The following is an 18177-nucleotide window of genomic DNA, read 5'->3' as shown; positions in this document are numbered from 1 at the left end:
TAGAGGTAACATTGAATCTGTAGATCATTTGGGGGAGAATTGCCATCTTAACAATACTGAGTCTTCCTGTCCATGAACATAAATTATCTCCCCATTTATTCAATTTTTAATTTCAGTAATGTTTTGTAGTTCTTAGTGTTCAAGTTTTGCACTCTTTTTGTTAAATTTAATCTTAGGTATTTTATTTTTTTCCCATGCAATTGTGAATGGAATTATTTTCTTAATTTCATTTATGTATTGTACATGGCTAGTATTTAGAAATATGATTGATTTTATATATTGATCTTTTATCCTCCAACTTTGCTGAATTTATTTCTTAGATCTTGTATTTTTTCTCCCACATGTGTGAGTCATTTAGGATTTTCTACGTGCAGCATATGTTGTCTCAGGATACAGACAGTTTTACTTCTTTCTATACAATTGTGATGCTTTTTATTTCTTTCCTTAGCTGACTGCACTGGCTAGAACCTCTAATACAAATGTTGAATATAAGTGGCAAGAGTACACATTCCTGCTTGTTCACAGTCTTAGGGGTAAACGTTAAATATTTCAGCATTAAGCATGATGTTTTGCCATTAAGCTTTCAGTATTTTATCATACTGTTTGTAAGATTGCAGAATTCCCTTTCTACTCATAGTTGTTGATAATATTTATCAGGAATGAGTGTTGGATTTTGTCAAATGCCTCTTTTTTTGCACCTATTGAGATGATAATGTGTTTTTGGTTTTCTATTAATATGATATTTTACATTAGTTGGGTTTTTTTAAGTTTTTTTTAATATATACATATATATATATATATATATATATATATATATATATTTTTTTTTTTTTTTTTTTTTTTTTTTTTTTTTTTGAGGGAGAGAGAGAGAGAGAGAGGGAGAGAGAGCGCACACTAGTGGGATAGAGGCAGGGAGAGAGGGAGACACAGAATCCAAAGCAGGCTCCAGGCTTTGAGCTGTCAGCACAGAGCCTGATATGGGGCTTGAACCCACAAACTGCTAGATCATGACCTGAGCTGGTTAGACGCTTAACTGACTGAGCCACCCAGGCACCCCTTCTTTAGTTGGGTTTTTGATATTAAATCAATCTTGCATTCCTGATGTATATCCTATTTATCCACGGTATTATAATACTTCTTATATATTGCTGGGTTCACTTTGTAACTCTTTTGTTGGGGATTTCTTGGTCTATATTTATGAGGGATATTCATCTGTAATTTTCTTTTCTTGTGATGTCTTTGTTTGATTTTGGTATGAGGAGAATAATGGCCTCATAAAATGAGCTGAGAAGTGTTCCCTCTTCCTCCATATTCTGGAAGAGTTTGTGAAGGATTGGTATTATTTTTTCTTCAAATATTTGATAGAATTTACCAATTAATCCATCTGAGCTTTCTTTGTGGAAATATTTATAATGACTTATCCAGTGTCGTCTGTTGTTATAGGCCTATTCATATTTTCTATTTCTTTTTGAATTGGTTTTAGTAATTTGCATCTTTATCAGAAGTTTTTTATTTTATCTAAGTCATTTAATGGCATAAAGTTGTTCATAGTAGTCCCTTATCCTTTTAATTACTGTGAGGTCCTTAGTGGTGTCCCTTCTTTCATTCCTAATTTTGATACTCTGTGACTTCTCTCTTTTTTCTTGATCAGTCCAACTAAAGGTATGTCAGTTTTGTTGATCTTTTCAAAAAACCAACCTTTGCTTTTATTGATTTTCTCTATTTTTTTATGTCATTGATTTCCACTCTAATTTTTATTATTTCAGTCCTTCTTCTTGTTTCAGGTTTAGTTGTATCTTCTTTTCCTGCTTTCGTAAGATAGAAGCTTAGATTACTAATTTGAGATATTTCTTTTTTTCTAATATAGGAGTCTTTTTATCTCCTAAACAACAAGAATTTATTTTCTTACTGTTCTAGAAGCCCAAAGTCCAGAATCTAGGTATCAGCAGACCTGGTTTCTTTTGAGGCTTCTCTTCTTTGTTTGCAGATGGGCAACTTCTGTGTTCTCATATGGCCTTCTCTCTGTCTGTGCATCCCTAATATCTCATTGTGGCTCTCTATTTTTTTTTTAAAACACCTTTTTTTTAGAGCAGCTTTAGGTTCACAGCAAAATTGAAAAGAAAGTAGAGATTTCCCTTATATTCCCTGCTTCCACATATGCATAGCCTACCCCACTATCAACATCCCCCACCAGAGTGGTTCACTTTTTACAATTGGTGAACCCACAGTGATACATCATAATCATCCTGAGTCTATAGTTTACATTATGGTTTACTTTAGTATGAACATACTATGGATTTGGGCAAATGTTCAATTACATATCCAGCACTATTGTGTCATACAAAATATTTTTACTGCCCTAAAAATCCTCTATGGTCCATCTATATATCCCTTCCTCCTGTCCTCAACCTTTGTCAACCACTGATCTTTTTACTCTCTCCCTAATTTTGTTTCTCCTAGAATGTCATATAGTTGGAATTATACACTATGTAGCCTTTTCAGGTTGGCTTATTTCACTTAATGTTATGCATTTAAGGTTCTTCCATGGCTTGCTACCTCATTTCTGTTTAGTACTAAATAATATTCCATTGTGTAGAGGTACCACATTTTATGTATCCATTCACCTATGGAAGAAAATCTTCAGTGCCTCCAAGTTGTAGCATGAATACAGCATGAATACAGCTGCCATAAATCCATGCATAGCCAAAAGTAAAAACATAAATTTTCAGCTCTTTTGGGCAAATAACAGGGAGCACAATTGCTGCATCATATAGTAAGAGTATGTTTTGTTTTATAAGAAACCACCAAACTCTTCCAAAATGACCATATCAATTGTCATTTCTGCCAGCAATGACTGAGCATTCCTGTTGCTTCACATTCTACATAGTTTTTGGTGCTGTCAGTGTTAACAATTTTTGGTCATTCTAATAGTATAGAGTTGTATTTAATTGTTGTTTTAATTTGCATTTCCCTGATGACATATGTGGAGCATCTTTTCATATTGTTTTTATCTTTTCACATTTTTTATTTGCCGTTTGTATATCTCCTTTGGTGAGGTGTCTGTTGAAGTCTATGTCCCATTTTTAAATTGGGTCATTTGTTTCTTTTTTGCTAATTTTTAAGAGTTCTTTGTATATTTTAGATAACAGTCCTTTATTAGATGTGTCTTTTGCAAGTATTTTCTCCCAATTTGTGGCTTGTCTTCTCATTCTCATAAAAGTGTCTTTTGCAGAGCAAATACTTTTAATTTTAATCAAGTCTAATTAATCAATTATTTCTTTCATGGATTGTGCATTTGGTGTCATCCCATGTGCTTTTACATACTATATTTTTTATTTTCATTTCATTAAAAATATTTTCTAATTCCACTTTCTTCTTTGACTCATGGATTATTTAACTTCCAAATATTTATAGATGTCTCAAATTTCTTTCTGTTGTTGAATTCTAGTTTAATTCTGTTGTGAGAAGGGCACATACATTATATGATTTAATCCTTTTAAATATATGAGACTTGTTTGATGGCTTACCATATGGTCTATTATGAAGGATGTTCTATATACACTAAAAAAAAGAATGGGTATCCTACTGTTGAGTGGAGTGTTCTAAGGATATCAATAAGGTCAAGTTGGCTGATAGTGTTATTTAAGTTTCCTATATCAATGCTAATTTTCTGCCTAGTTGTTCTACTGATAACTAAGAATACCATATTGAAGTCTCCTATTATTGTTGGATTTTCTATTTTTCTATTTAATTTTGTTTCATGTATTTTGGTGTTCTGTTTTTGGTATGTATATGTTTATAATTGTTATATCTTCCTGATAAATTAACACTTTATCATTATAAAATGCCCCACATTATGTCTAGTAACACTGTTGTCTTAAAGTCTATTTTGTCTGATATTAGTATTGTCATTCCAGCTCTCTTATGGTTACTGTTTGCATGGTATATCTTTTTTCCTCCTTTTACTTTCAACCTATTTGTATCTTTTACTTTAAAGTATTTCTGTTTAGTTGGATCTTAGTTTTCTTATTCATCCTGACAGTTTCTGCTTTTAATTGGAGTGTTCAATCCATTTACATTTAATGTAATTGTTAATATTGTTGAATTTATATCTGCCATCTTGCTGTTTTCCATTTATTTCATTTTTTGTTCCTCTGTTTATCCTGTACTGCCTTTATTTTTTACCATTTTATTTAATTTATTATTTTTAATTTACATCCAATTTAGCATATAGTGCAACAATGATTTCAGGAGTAAGATTCCTTAATGCCCTTAACCATTTAGCATACCCCCCTCCCACATCCCCTCCAGTAGCCCTCTGTTTGTTCTCCATATTTAAGAGTCTGTTTTGTTGCCCTCCCTGTTTTTGCTTCCCTTCCTTCCCTTATTTTCATCTGTTTTGTATCTTAAAGTCCTCATATGAGTGAAGTCATATGATGTTTGTCTTTCTCTGACTAATTTTGCTCAGCATAATACCCTCTAGTTCCATCCACATAGTTGCAAATGGCAAGATTTCATTCTTTTTGATTGCCGAGTGATACTCCATTGTATATATATGCCACATATTCTTTAACCATTCATCCATTGATGGACATTTGGGCTCTTTCCATACTGTGGCTATTGTTGATAGTGTTGCTATCAACATTGGAGTGCATGTTTCCCTTCAAAAAAGCATACCTGTATCCCTTGAATAAATACCTAGTAGTGCAACTGATGGGTCATAGGGTAGTTCTACTTTTAACTTTTTGAGGAACCTCCATACTGTCGGATGCTTAACTGACTGAGCCCCCCAGACACCCCAAGATTTTTCTTTTTGGTACAATGACCATCTTTATAAAGCCTTGCTTTCTTACCATTTATATCAGTTTCCTAAGCCTGTCATGACAAATTACCACAAACTCAGTGGTGTAAAACAGCAGAAATTTAGTCTCTCACAGTTCAAGGAACCAGAAGCCCAAAATCAGAGCATTGCCAGGGCTGATTCCTTCTGGAGGCTCTATGGGAGAATCTACTCTATGCCTTGCTCTTAGCTTCTGGTAGCTACCAGCGATCTTTGGCATAACATCATCCCTCTAGTCTTTGTCTCTGTCGACACATGGCCCTCTTCCCAGTATGTCTGTGTACCTGAACCTCCCGCTCCTTCCTTTTATAAAGACACCAGTCGCTTGATTTAGGGTATACCCTGATCCCATATGGCCTCATCTTAACTACATCTTCAAAGACCCTATTTCCAAATAAGGTCACGTTCTGAAGTTACAGGTGGACATGAACTTTGGGAGACAATATTCAACCCAGTATTATTCATTATAATTCATTATAAAGTATCACCCAAAATCAGTATGGTCTCTCTTTTGTGGAGTAGGAGATCTTTTGAAAGATTCATTTGAAAATGAGGAGAATGGTAAAATAGCACTTGACTTTTTGTTATGATGGTTCCTCGAGTTAAACTAGTTCACACCCTCTTTTTGGGTATTTTATTCACATTGTTAAGAAAAAAGCAGAGAGATATGTGGACAGGAAAGGGTTGGCAGAGCCTTACCCTTCTCAACTCTGACTTGCATGTCTGCTTTTAATCTAGAGCCAAATAACTATCGAACCATGCATGGCCGGGCAGTAAATGGCAGCCAGTTGGGAAAGGATTACATCCAGCTGAAGAGCCTGTTGCAGCCCATCCGGATTTACTCCAGAGCCAGCTTGTATGGCCCTAATATTGGGCGGCCCAGGAAGAACGTCATCGCCCTCCTAGATGGGTAGGTCATATTTTTTAGCAGTTCATATGACACTATTCATAAGTGTAATGAATTAATGTATTTGTATTTTTCCTGGTTACTTGTAGTCTTAAGAAAGTTGGAGAGACTTTTTCCATGGTGACTTCCCCAACTCTAAATTAATGATTCTCCATCAAACAGCGGAAGAACTTCTCATCTCTCCAGGCCTTCCACAGTCAGCAGGAGGTGGTGGGACTGGGGAAGGGTATCACAATCTCTTGGGCAGGTTGGAAGGGATTACATTGTTTTAAAAAACACGTTTAATATTAAAGCATTTGATAGCATTTTATATTTTTAAAAATTCAAAATACTATTACTGTATTCTTGTGACCTCTTATAGAAAGTAAACCTTAACATAACCCTGGCCGTTGGAGCTGGATTAAAAATTTGAGAATCACTATTACTACTTGTAGATTCAAGCACTACTTAACTGATAGACTCATTAGTAGGTATTCTAGAGAATTGCTACCATGTGATTACTTTGACTGAATCTAATAATCATTTTAAGCATTGGTTATGGATGAGGCACTATGCCCAGTCTTGCTGGTGGGCCTGGCCCAATTGAACCCATGCAGGTTAGGTCCAGTTATATAGGGTCAAAGGGAATGTCTGAGAGAATGGTATGAGGAAGGCTGAAGAAGAGGAAGGCTGTATGTTGAATCCAAGACCCAAAGTGGAGATGTGACTTAAGCAAGAAGGGTGGGAACCATGAAGTGGGGAGAGTCAGAAGTTCCCCCAGAACACAGAGTATGCACCAAGACCCACCTGTTATGTGCCATCCTGTCATACTCTGGGATGAATATGGTTACTCCTGAGAATTCAAAGATGAGTAAGACATTTTCCAGTGAAGTGCACATTCTAAATGAGGTTAGAAGATAAATGCCATATGAATACAAAGAGAGATTATCTGAGGAGAGAAACCTTTGGCTAACCTCCAAGATGGCCCTTGTGACTTAATGGCTCTTAGAACTCTGTCTCCTCCTTTTGTGGTGCCCTAGTCTTGATCTAAGGTAATTAACATAGCAGACATTATTGAAGGTTTGGGAAAGCATACAGATTTACAGTGTAACAACATTAATAACCTGAAATTTAATTTTAGGCACTTTCCTTTTTACAAAGAATCCCTAAGTCCTTACTTCAGCTCTCCTTTCCCCATCCTTCTCTTTTTTCCCCTTGTCTCTCAAGAGCAACTTCCCCTTTTTCTTACACAACAATTTCATGATTTTGGCTCCTACCCACAAATTCAGCTCTTGGTTTCCTTTTGCATACTTTCACTGAACTTTAAAATTACTCTGTGTGTGTGGGGGGGGGAGGGATTGTGATGGAAATAGGTTGATTTCATTTTATGTATTACAATTGAGGAATAAGAATCACATGTATAGAACTTTATTCATAGTTCATAATATATAATAAAGCAAGGTGTGTAACTATCATTTTAATCCATGTAGTTATTCTTTTGGATTGTCCTTTTTCCGTAATGATTTCATCAATGTATTTCATGGTACTGAAATGCCTTTTCACTAACATGGCCTACAGGGTCAATTCACTCATCCTGCAAACGTTCCTTGAGTAACTGCTATGTTCTGGGTGTTATGTTCAGAACTACAAATGTAATCATACACAAAAACAGATACTTTCTCTGCCTTCATGGAGTATACAGTATGGTAAGGGAGACATGGAGATTAATTAGCTGATCTTAAAATTAAGACAATAACAAGGAGAGGAACATGGTGCTATGAATGACTATAAAGGCAGGGATTTAACTGAGTTAGGAGGTCATGGAATATGGAGTCTACTTCCCCATACATCCCAAAACTAATAGGACTCCAGAGAATAGAGAAAGTCATTTAGGGAAAAGGAAAGGTACTGATAAGAACTTTTAAAAATTTTATATGCCAGAAAAAATGGAAATTTATCTTTATTAATGTGTATGTAATAAATATACAGTGAATTATAACTTGAAACACATAAACATTCCCAGCAACTCAACCAACAATAACAAAAATGTCAGCACTCTAAATTACCAGCTCTTTTCCAATCCTCCTGGTTATACCGATATCGTTTTACATAGTTATGATCATTCTATATGCATCATTTTGAGTTCTGCATTTTTTATTCATTGCTTTATGTTGCCCTTTTATTATTTCTACATAGTTTTCATATTTGTCATTCTTAATAGCAATGAAATATTCCATTGCATTAATGTACCAAAGTCTGCTTAAACATTCCCTCACTGCTGGGCATTTGGGTTGTTTCCAGTTTTTGTCTGTAATATATAGCACAGCTATAAACATCTTTATACAAATAGGTTTTTTATTTCTTTTGAATTATATCCTTGGGCTATATTCCAAAAAGTTGTGTTTCTGGGTCAAAGTATATGATAATTTTTATGGCTTTCATATTTGTTGCCAAATTTCTTTTCAGAATGACTTCACCAAGTTGTAGGGCAGCAGTGTATTAGTATATCTTTTCCCCCAATACCCCACAGCAATGACTATAGTCATTTTTATTAATTTACTCTATTTTAATTAATGCAAGACTATGCCACATGGCTGTTTAAATTAGAATTCTGTTGACTATGAAAAGAACTGAACATTTTCCAAATTCTTAGGTTGTCTCCTTTCCTGCTATCCCACGTTTGGTTAATGACACCATAACCATTTGCCCGAGGTGCGGACCAGGAGGCCATTTTACATTCATTCCTCTATTTTGTTCACATACTCCATTAGTTAGTTATTAAGTTCTGTTTTCTGACTTCTTAGTATCACTCACATCCCAGCTTCTTTTCATTTTTATTTTAAACCTTATCATTCTTTCTCTTATTAAATGGTTTTTCTATATGTAGTCTCAGACTCTAATTATTTCTCCACATATTTCTTCTGAGTAGTTTTCTCTTCTTTAATACAGCATGTGGTCAAATCACTCTTGCTTGAAATCCAAACACTTTCACATGCACCCCTGGCCTGTAGGGTCTAGTGTCTGCCTCACTTCGCAGCTAGGAATCAGCTATACCCCCTGTGCACAATCTGCCCTTAACTACATCAAAGTATACCTATGCCCCTTTTTAGTTTGTGTAATTTTCTTTGGAATATCACTCTCTACTCTCATTTTTCTTCTTTCCAATAGGTCTTCTCTGACATCCTCAGGCAGAATTTCTTACCACCGCCTCTGTCTTTATAATAGCATTTTTAATTTTTTTTCTCTAGCACTTATCAAATTGATGATAAATTATTTATTTATATATCTGCCTTCCCTAATAGACTGTGGACTAGGATCAGGACATGGTCTATATTTTACTCATTTAGCCTCAGAACCTATGAATACAGTAGGTGTCTTATAAATGCTTATTGAATGAATGCTAACTTATTCAACAGCTGGTTCTAAATTCATTGATCTAAAAGCAGTATGCATAAATGTGATTGTGAAGCATTGTAAATCATTGTATAGTAATTTAAATAAATTATGGTGATTTATATAAATCATAATCATTAACTTTAGCTTTACAGAACCAGTTTTAAGCTTTTTTTCTTAGGTAGTTACAGGACTAAACAGGAATATCTTCTCAGGATATAACTTCACTAGGACAGCAATAGAAACATGAAGTCTCATGTTTCTTCAGGGACTAACATATTGCCTGGAATATGAGAAATAGTTTGTAAAATGCTTGTTTTATTATTTCCATTTCCTTATTGGTGAACTGGCCTTTTTTTAGTCAGTGATTTGTATCTAAAATGTAAGAATTGTTCTTTAGGGTTATATCAGTTTCCTGTTTCTCTTTTGTAAACTTGTATGCAACATCTATATAATGATAATTTTATCTGAATCTATTGCTTTTCTTGTTACTTTGAAACATGTTTTTGTTTTTTCAGAAGTTTATTTTTATTATAATTGTTCTTGTCTACTTTCTTGTTGATAGCCTTTGCTATTTATTCCCTTATTCATTTAGGATAAAGTTACTATCTAATTTTCATCTAGGCTTTCTAATGTTTTAATTTCCCAGCTCTTTTAACTTACAAAGTTTTAACAAAGTTGGAGTTTGTTGCTGTAACTGCTACAGAGTAAGGATCTAATCTATTTTTGGTTAATGTGGCAGTGTGAAGAAAAGCAGATATTCAGTGAAATAGTGTTTATTGAGGCTCTTTTTGAGGCTTTTAAATCCTAGTGAGATGACTACTAGATTTCCTCCTCAACATATATTGAACACCTACTTTGTATTTGATCCTTGCTTAAGTGCTGAGTATATATTGAAGAAAAAAGTCAAAGTGTTTCTTACCTTCTTGGAGCTTAGCAAGAGAGCCACAGTAAATAAGAAAATGAATTATTACAAAATATGTGTAATTCTGTGAAGGAAATGATCAAGATGACTGGGGTTGAGGGTCTGTTTAGACAAGGTGATCAGAAAAGACTTATCTGAAGAATAATTTATTTAAACCAAGAACAAAAGAATGAATGGGAGCCAAATGTTCAGAGTAGAGGGAAGAAAGTTCTAAATAGAGGTTCTAGGTCATGTTTTTCAATGACCTGAATCAGAAATAAGGATAAGACATTTGAGGAATAGAAAGATGGACAGTATAGTGAGAAAAAGAAGAATGGTAGATAGGCCAGGACCAGAACATTACTGGGCTGTGTATACCATGGAAAAGAAGTTGTATATTTTATTCTATGAGCAATGAAAAATCACTACAGAGGTTTTTTAAAAAATTTTTTGACGTTTTTATTTATTTTTGAGAGACAGAGTGAGACAGAGCATGAGCGGGGGAGGGGTAGAAAGAGAGGGAGACACAGAATCCAAAGCAGGCTCCAGGGTCCGAGCTGTCAGCACAGAGCCTGACATGGGGCACGAGCCCACAAGCCACAAGATCATGACCTGTTCCAAAGTCAGATGCTTAACCAACTGAGCCATCCAGGTGCCCCATTACAGAGTTTTTGTAAGAGCAGTGACATCTACTGTATTCTTTGTGCCAAATAGATTTCAAGGTACAAAAGTAAGCGATCAGAAGAGCTCAGCATGAAGACTGTTTCACTACAAGACCATGGTAGATTGGGTTAAGGTAATGGCCGAAGAGATGGAGAGAAGTTAAGGTAGACATGATTTATTGATGGGTATCTCAGCAAGGTAGGGATGAGAGAATTGATAAAGGATGAATTCATCCTTTTGGAAGTTAACATCTCTTTCAAGGGCCATCACATGCAGAAAAGGGAGCCTTTCAAAAGGAAGTTATACCAAGAGGAACACACATTCATATTCATGAAATACTATCTCTAGAGAAATAAAAGATGGCTTTAAAATTATTGGGTGTGCTTCACGTTCAGGATAGTGATCTGAGGACAAGCTGCATTTCCTTCTGGAACCACCATCCCAACTCCTATTAAAAATTGATTTAAAAAAAAAGTTCGTAATAACAAACACACAAAAAAGGAATCAGAAGCTGATGAGAGATTTTTGATAGATTTCTATAAGACAGTAAACAGATGGAAGCCTGTTGACAGATTAAGCAGAATGAGGAAGTGGCAACCCAGACAACATGGGCTCTGGGAAAAGATAGCCAATCCATCTAGCAGAAGGCTGAGAGTCAGGAGGGTTTGGAGTGAGAAAAGGGGACCAAGCCAAGGGGTTTATATTAAATTCTGTCTGCAGTGGAACTACACTTACAGTTCATCCCTCCCTTCCATTATTTTAAGTCCCCTAACCTGCCAATATAGAGCAAAGACAACTCAATCTATCATCTCCAAGCAAATCCCTTCACCAAAGAAATTGAAAGGATAACCGAGGGATGAGCTAGTATTGCTAAGATAGAGATATTCCTGCATAGTAAAACACTAAGATAAAGCACTATGGGATAACCTAGCCCAAAAGCTGTCTATGCCCTACTGTACTCCCCCTCTAAAGTGAAATGTGTTGGTGAACAAGTTCTGCCCATAAAATAGAGATCCCAGTGAAAGGAGAGACTTACCTAAAAAGCCCAAATATTCAACAGCTGAGAAAAATCTGTTCATGCTACCAGAAGAATTTACTTAGTCCCCAACTTTTAAATATGAATAGATAGCCAAAGACCACAAGACATGAGAACAAAACCAGTAGAGGGGCGTCTGGGTGGCTCATTCAGTTAAGTGTCCAACTTTGGCTCAGGTCATGATCTCACAGCTTGTGAGTTCGAGCCCTGTGTCGGGCTCTGTGCTGACAGCCCAGAACCTGGAACCTGCTTCAGATTCTGTGTCACCCTCTCTCTCCTCTGCCCCTCCCCTGTTTGTGCTGTCTCTCTCTATGTCTCCCAAAACTAAATAAACATTAAAGAAATTTACAAGTGAAACCAGTAGCATGAAGGAGAAAACCCAATAAACAAATAAGCAAACAAACAAACCCAGGAAGAATCATAATTCAAGACCAGAATTTAAAAAATAAAAACCTCTAATTAGTATCCTCATAAAGATATAGGAAGCTATTGTACTTAAAGAGTAAAAACACATTTCTCTGAAAAAAGTACCATCAGAACAAAAAGATATCTTTTGAAACTAAACATAATTGCTGAAATTAAGTCCAATAAAGGTTAGACAATGATTTCTTGGGTACAACACTAAAAAGATAAGTGATAAAAGAAAACATTGATTAATTAGACCTCATCAAAATTAAGTTTTGTGCATCAAATGACACTATCAAAAATGTAAACACACAGAATGGGAGAAAATATTTGCAACTCACATAACCGATAAGTGACCTGTATCCAAGATTTATATAAAGTACTCTTACAAATTAGCAATAAAAAGACAAATAGCCTATTTTAAAGATGAGCAAAAGGGACTTGGACAGACATTTCTCCAATGAAGATATACAGATGGCCAGTAAGCACATGAGTGGATGCTTAACATCATTAGTCATTTAGGGAAATACAAATCAAAATCACAATGAGATAACACTTCAAATCCCCTGGGATGGCCAAGATTAAAAAGACATACAAGAATAATTACTGAAGAAAAGAAAAAGAATACAAATTGGAGATGTGGAGAAACTGGAACCCTCATACACTGCTGGTAGGAATGTAATATGGTGTAACTGCTTCAGAAAACAGTCTGGCAATTACTCAAAAGTTTAAACACAGAGTTACCATTATGATTCAGCAATTCCACTCCTAGGTATATACCCAAGAGAAACAAAATGTGTGTTCATAAAAACATGTATACAAATATTCATAGTGGCATTATTCATAATAGCCAAAAGGCATAAAAAAACAAAATACCCATAACTGATGAATGCATAAATGAAAAGTGGCATATCTCTACACTGGAATATTATTGGACAATAGAAAGAAATGAAATACCAATATATGTCACAACATGGATAAACCTTGAAGACATTGCTAACCGAAAGATGCCAGTCACAAAAGGCCCTACATTGTATGATTTCCTTTATATGGAATGACCAGAATAGGCAATCTATAGTTATAAAAATAGATTAGTGGTTGGGTAGGGCTGGTGGAGCTTGTGGGAAAATGGAGAGTGACTACTCATAAGTATGGAGTTTCTTTTTGGAATTAAATATTCTAGAATTAGATTATGTATAATTCTATAAATATAACTTATTGAGTTGTATACTTAAAGAATACACTTAAATAAATTTCTATTGAATCATATCTTCAAAAAGCTTTTAAAAAGAATTCTTTTAAAGAAGTGGAGGATAAAATCAAGAAATCTCCCATATGCAGAGCATTAGACAGAGATGGAAAATTTGAGATAAAATATTACTGTTTATAGGATCATTTCAGGATACTCAAGCTGTCTTATAGAAGATCCAGATACAGAAACAAAGAAGAAAATTGTGGTTACAGAAAAGAAGGAAAATTTTATAACTTTTATAATGTAAAAGTAAAGGAACAAGTGACAGAAAATAGATGGTGGAAGTGGAGAGAAGAAATAAATCATACAAGGGCTGATATCTCAGATAATATATGTGGAGTCAGAAAATATTGTGTAAACCACTGAAATAATAAACAAGGAGGTGGAGAAATGGGGTCTCAGTAAACCAAGAACAATGAGTTAACTCTTGGTTAGAAGGATTTAAGGTAGCATTTCCTTAAATATGTTCTGGTGAATATCACTTTTTGTAGGATATTAACATTATGTTGGGGGAGGGGGTAATAAAACATTCCATGCCCAAGTAAGTTTGAGAAATACTGGGATACACAAATATATTTTTGTGTATACACTTCCCAACACCTTTAATACATTAGTTTACATCCTGAATCTCCAAGAAGGGGATTTAGCATGCAAAATTTCTTTTTTTTTTTTTTTTTTTTTTAGATTCAGGAAGAATTTTTGTCAATGGATGTAGAAATTTCAGAAATCTCCACTAACCACAATTGAATCTACAAATTCCATGAATTATCCAGAAGACATATACCCTAGGTTTTTTTTTTAATGATTTTTTTTCAATATATGAAATTTACTGTCAAATTGGTTTCCATACAACACCCAGCGCTCATCCCAAAAGATGCCCTCCTCAATACCCATCACCCACCCTCCCCTTCCTCCCACCCCCCATCAACCCTCAGTTTGTTCTCAGTTTTTAAGAGTCTCTTATGCTTTGGCTCTCTTCCACTCTAACCTCTTTTTTTTTTTCCTTCCCCTCCCCCATGGGTTTCTGTTAAGTTTCTCAGGATCCACATGAGAGTGAAACCATATGGTATCTGTCTTTGTATGGCTTATTTCACTTAGCATAACACTCTCCAGTTCCATCCATGTTGCTACAAAGGGCCATATTTCATTCTTTCTCATTGCCACATAGTACTCCATTGTGTATATAAACCACAATTTCTTTATCCATTCATCAGTTGATGGACATTTAGGCTCTTTCCATAATTTGGCTATTGTTGAGAGTGCTGCTGTAAACATTAGGGTACAAGTGCCCCTATGCATCAGTACTCCTGTATCCCTTGGGTAAATTCCTAGCAGTAGTACGCAAAATTTCTTAAACTTATTTGATCAGAGTCTTATTTTAAGAGACCATCTTGAGAGACTCGTGTACACTAACGTATTTGGACTACACTGACTGGGAAAGTGAACCCTGATTTAGGTGAGGGATGGCAGTAGAGCAGACAATAACAAAAGAATTACTATTTGGAGAATTCAGAACGTGGACCACTTTAATAGTCGAGTTATCAGTGTACTTGCTTCCATTTTTTTCCTCTCCAATCTATTCACCACTCAGTTGTCAGAAAATCTTTTACAAACATATAATTCACATAATGTAAGTCTCTTGCTAAAGACTCTTTAATGACTTGTCATTGCTCTTAGAATAAAATTTAATGTCCTTATCACATCTGACAAGGCTCTATAATGAACATTCTGGCTGCTTCCTAGCTCTTCATTCTTATTTTCTCCATCTTTCCCTTTTTCTTACTTCACTCAAGCCTCACTGGCTTTGTATGCGCTAAGCTTCTCTTTATTTGAGGGCTTTCACAAGTGCTTTTCTTTCTAGGGTGTTCTCTCTGCTTGCCACATGGCTGGTTTCTCCTCATCTATCAAAGACCTTTCTTGTGTAATTTAGCTAAGTAATTCTCTATCAGCATACTCTGTTGGTTTTCTTTATGGCATTTATCATAGTTTAAAACTACATATTTATTTTATGTTTATTTGTTGGTAAAGATTACAAACTCCCATTATGAGGATGGGAAGTATGTCTGTTGCATTTACCAATGTGTATGTAGTGCTGGCAAAAAGCCTAATGCATAGCAGGTGCTCCAATTTGTTGAATAAATGAAAATGGCAGTTATCCTAACATCTACAGAGTAGCTAGTGGAATATTCTAACCTGAATCTATGCTAGAAAAGAAAGCTAGACAGGTCCTTTAGCTCCCATGGCAGCCCAAAGAGCTGTGGAAAGCATTCTAATGTGGGCAACAAGGATAAAAGCAGAAGAGAATTAGGCAGCAAATAATGGCCTTCTCCATCACAGCAGACCACATGATCTATGCTATATGCTCAATGGTCTACAAACCAGAAACAGAAAAATTGCCTTTTTATGTCCAGAATTTCTATCTTGAGTTGTGTCAAATTCTTCTACTAAGCCTAATGCTGATTTATGGACTCCACTTAACACTTCAAGCATAGATAGTAATGAAGGCTCTATAGGTAAAGATGAAAACCACTCTGTGTTCATATTACTGGGGTCCCATTATGACTTTTGTGAGCTGTATGCATGTTTTTTACTTCATGGGTCCCTTTCTCCATAAAGACATTGAAACAACAGTCTGTTTTCTACTATGGTGAGTAGGATTAGGGAAAAAATAGCAGGATGGTGAAGAGCATGCACTTTGTAACTAGATGACACCCAGGTTAGTGACTCATTAGGTCATCTTGAGGAATTGTTTAAGGTCTATAAAAACCTCAATCTTCTCCTCTATAAAATGGGACTAATTAAATTACCTATTCTTTATTTTGTTTTTGTTTTTGTTTTTTTTTTTTTAATTTATTTGAGAGAGAGAGAGAGAAAGTGGGGGAGAGGACAGAGGGAGAGAGAGAGGGGGGATCTTAAGCAGGCTCCATGCTCTGTGCAGAGCCCGATGTGGGACTTGATTCCATGACCCTGGAATCATGACCTGAGCCAAAACCAAGAGTCAGACGCTCAATCTACTGAGCCTATTTCTTAGGTTTATTGCAGAGTTAAATGAAATAATGAATTTAAAGTTCTTGGCACAATTGACACCAAAAGGAATATCAGCCATAATTGTTAAGAATAAGTATATTTCAAGGATGGAAAGGTGGGTTTTTTTCCTGTTTTATTTGCATATAACTTTATGTAGCTTTCCTAGAAGTTTAGAGAATTGAGTTGAGATGGAAACGAGAAAGATTAGTTACAAAAACATGTCAGGATAATGAGGGTGATCACAGCTCCACCTCCTGCATAGAAACCACCACATTCTCATTTGGAGTGAGAAGATGCACAGCTGGGGACAATTTGGTGTACAGGGTAATTATTATAATGTTATTCCTAATAATTGTTCTGTTTTATTTCAACTGTGAAAGAGTTATAGGACTTGACCAAACTACAAGAGGAGAGAACAATTTATTCCTCTTAGTTCCTAAGAAGAGAGTTTCCATCTCTGCCTCTAGAGAGGAAAGGCCCCCAGCAGCTGTTCAGTACTCATTAACAAGGAAGCATTGGCTACTGCAAGGGTCTGCTCCCTAGCTAAGCATTGTGTTAGCGACTACTACTACTAAACTTTCTTTCTTTTATTTTTTTTTCTGGAAAGGACTTCTTTCCTGATTAGAGAAACAACCCAATTCCTTCCCTAAGCCCAAGGCTATCAATTATTGCCATTATGATGAAGGATGTTTTTCTCTTCCTCCAGAGTCAGAGAAGTCAGATGGGGATTAGAAAAAACATTGAAGAAGGAGGCTAGAGTCCTGGGACATAGACTTAGATTTGACACAGATGGTCTTGGAAAATATTCTTCTTCACTTCCTTTTTTTCCATTTCTTTTCTCATTTTTTTCTTCTTCTACTGTCCCTTAGAACTCTACTTTCTCTTCCAAGAATGGCCTACCCTAACAGGTGCTACTAAGATCAGAATTTGTCAAAGGTATGCCCTATGGTCCTGCTGCATTAGAAGCACCTAGAGAGTTTCTTTAAAATGCTGCATGTTTCTTAAGGTCCAGTGCATACCTACCAAACCAGAATGTTGGGTGATGGGACCTAGATAGGATTTTGAACAGCAACTCCAAGGCATCCTTTGCACACCAAACCATGAGAATCACTACCTTTTAGTATAGGAGAATGAGTTTTAATATCTTTGTTTTACAGATAAAGGAATGGAGGTGCACAGATGTTAAATTATTTACCAAACTCACATTTATTGAGTGTCAACAGTATACCGGGCAGTACCCTTGTTCCTTCATATTATCTTGTTAATCTTCACAAGGCCTTTGAGAAATAGGTGCTGTTACCTTCCATTTGAAATGGTTTAGGGAGATTAAACAACATGCCCAAGGCCACATGGCTCATAAGCTATGCAGCCAAGTCTTAAATCAGATACCTGTCTGACTCCTTAGGCCTGTGGTCTTTCTACTCTATGGTACTTTTTTCTTGAATCTTCATTTTTTAATAGAGCCACATGATCTAGCATACTAGAAAAAATAGAATCCTTTCCCACCTTAGTTCAACACTGTTCACTCTTCTGGACTCAGCTTCATACCAAGGCTTGAGCTTTTGGAAAGTTTAGTTTTACATGTGAAATTTATCATGACATCTTGATGCATTTTTCCTTCTTCCCACCAGGCTCCACAGCCAGGGCAAATCATATCAGGCCTTCTTTGCTTGAATCCAAGCCTTTATGACTTCCTTAGCAACATTTTAGACAGTCAAGATGTGTCTGTAATAACACTCCCCTAACCAGCACCTTCCAGCTCCAACCATAG

At 35.7% G+C, this 18177-nt stretch overlaps 1 protein-coding gene across 3 annotated transcripts in view; it reads left to right on the top strand.

The window, feature by feature from the left end:
* Positions 1 to 18177, top strand: part of HPSE2 (heparanase 2 (inactive)) — a 688711-nt gene that overhangs the window by 442874 nt on the left and 227660 nt on the right. For all 3 annotated transcript variants that reach the window (XM_058697425.1, XM_058697426.1, XM_058697427.1), the window contains exon 5: positions 5579 to 5750. In XM_058697425.1, the coding sequence (XP_058553408.1) occupies positions 5579 to 5750 (172 nt within the window). The remainder of the gene's footprint in view (positions 1 to 5578; positions 5751 to 18177) is intronic.

Source organism: Neofelis nebulosa, chromosome 13 (genome assembly GCF_028018385.1).
Source record: "Neofelis nebulosa isolate mNeoNeb1 chromosome 13, mNeoNeb1.pri, whole genome shotgun sequence".
NCBI classification, from domain to species: domain Eukaryota; kingdom Metazoa; phylum Chordata; class Mammalia; order Carnivora; family Felidae; genus Neofelis; species Neofelis nebulosa.
The sequence above is the reverse complement of the archived record's forward strand: the minus strand, read 5'-3'. Positions and strand labels throughout refer to the sequence as shown.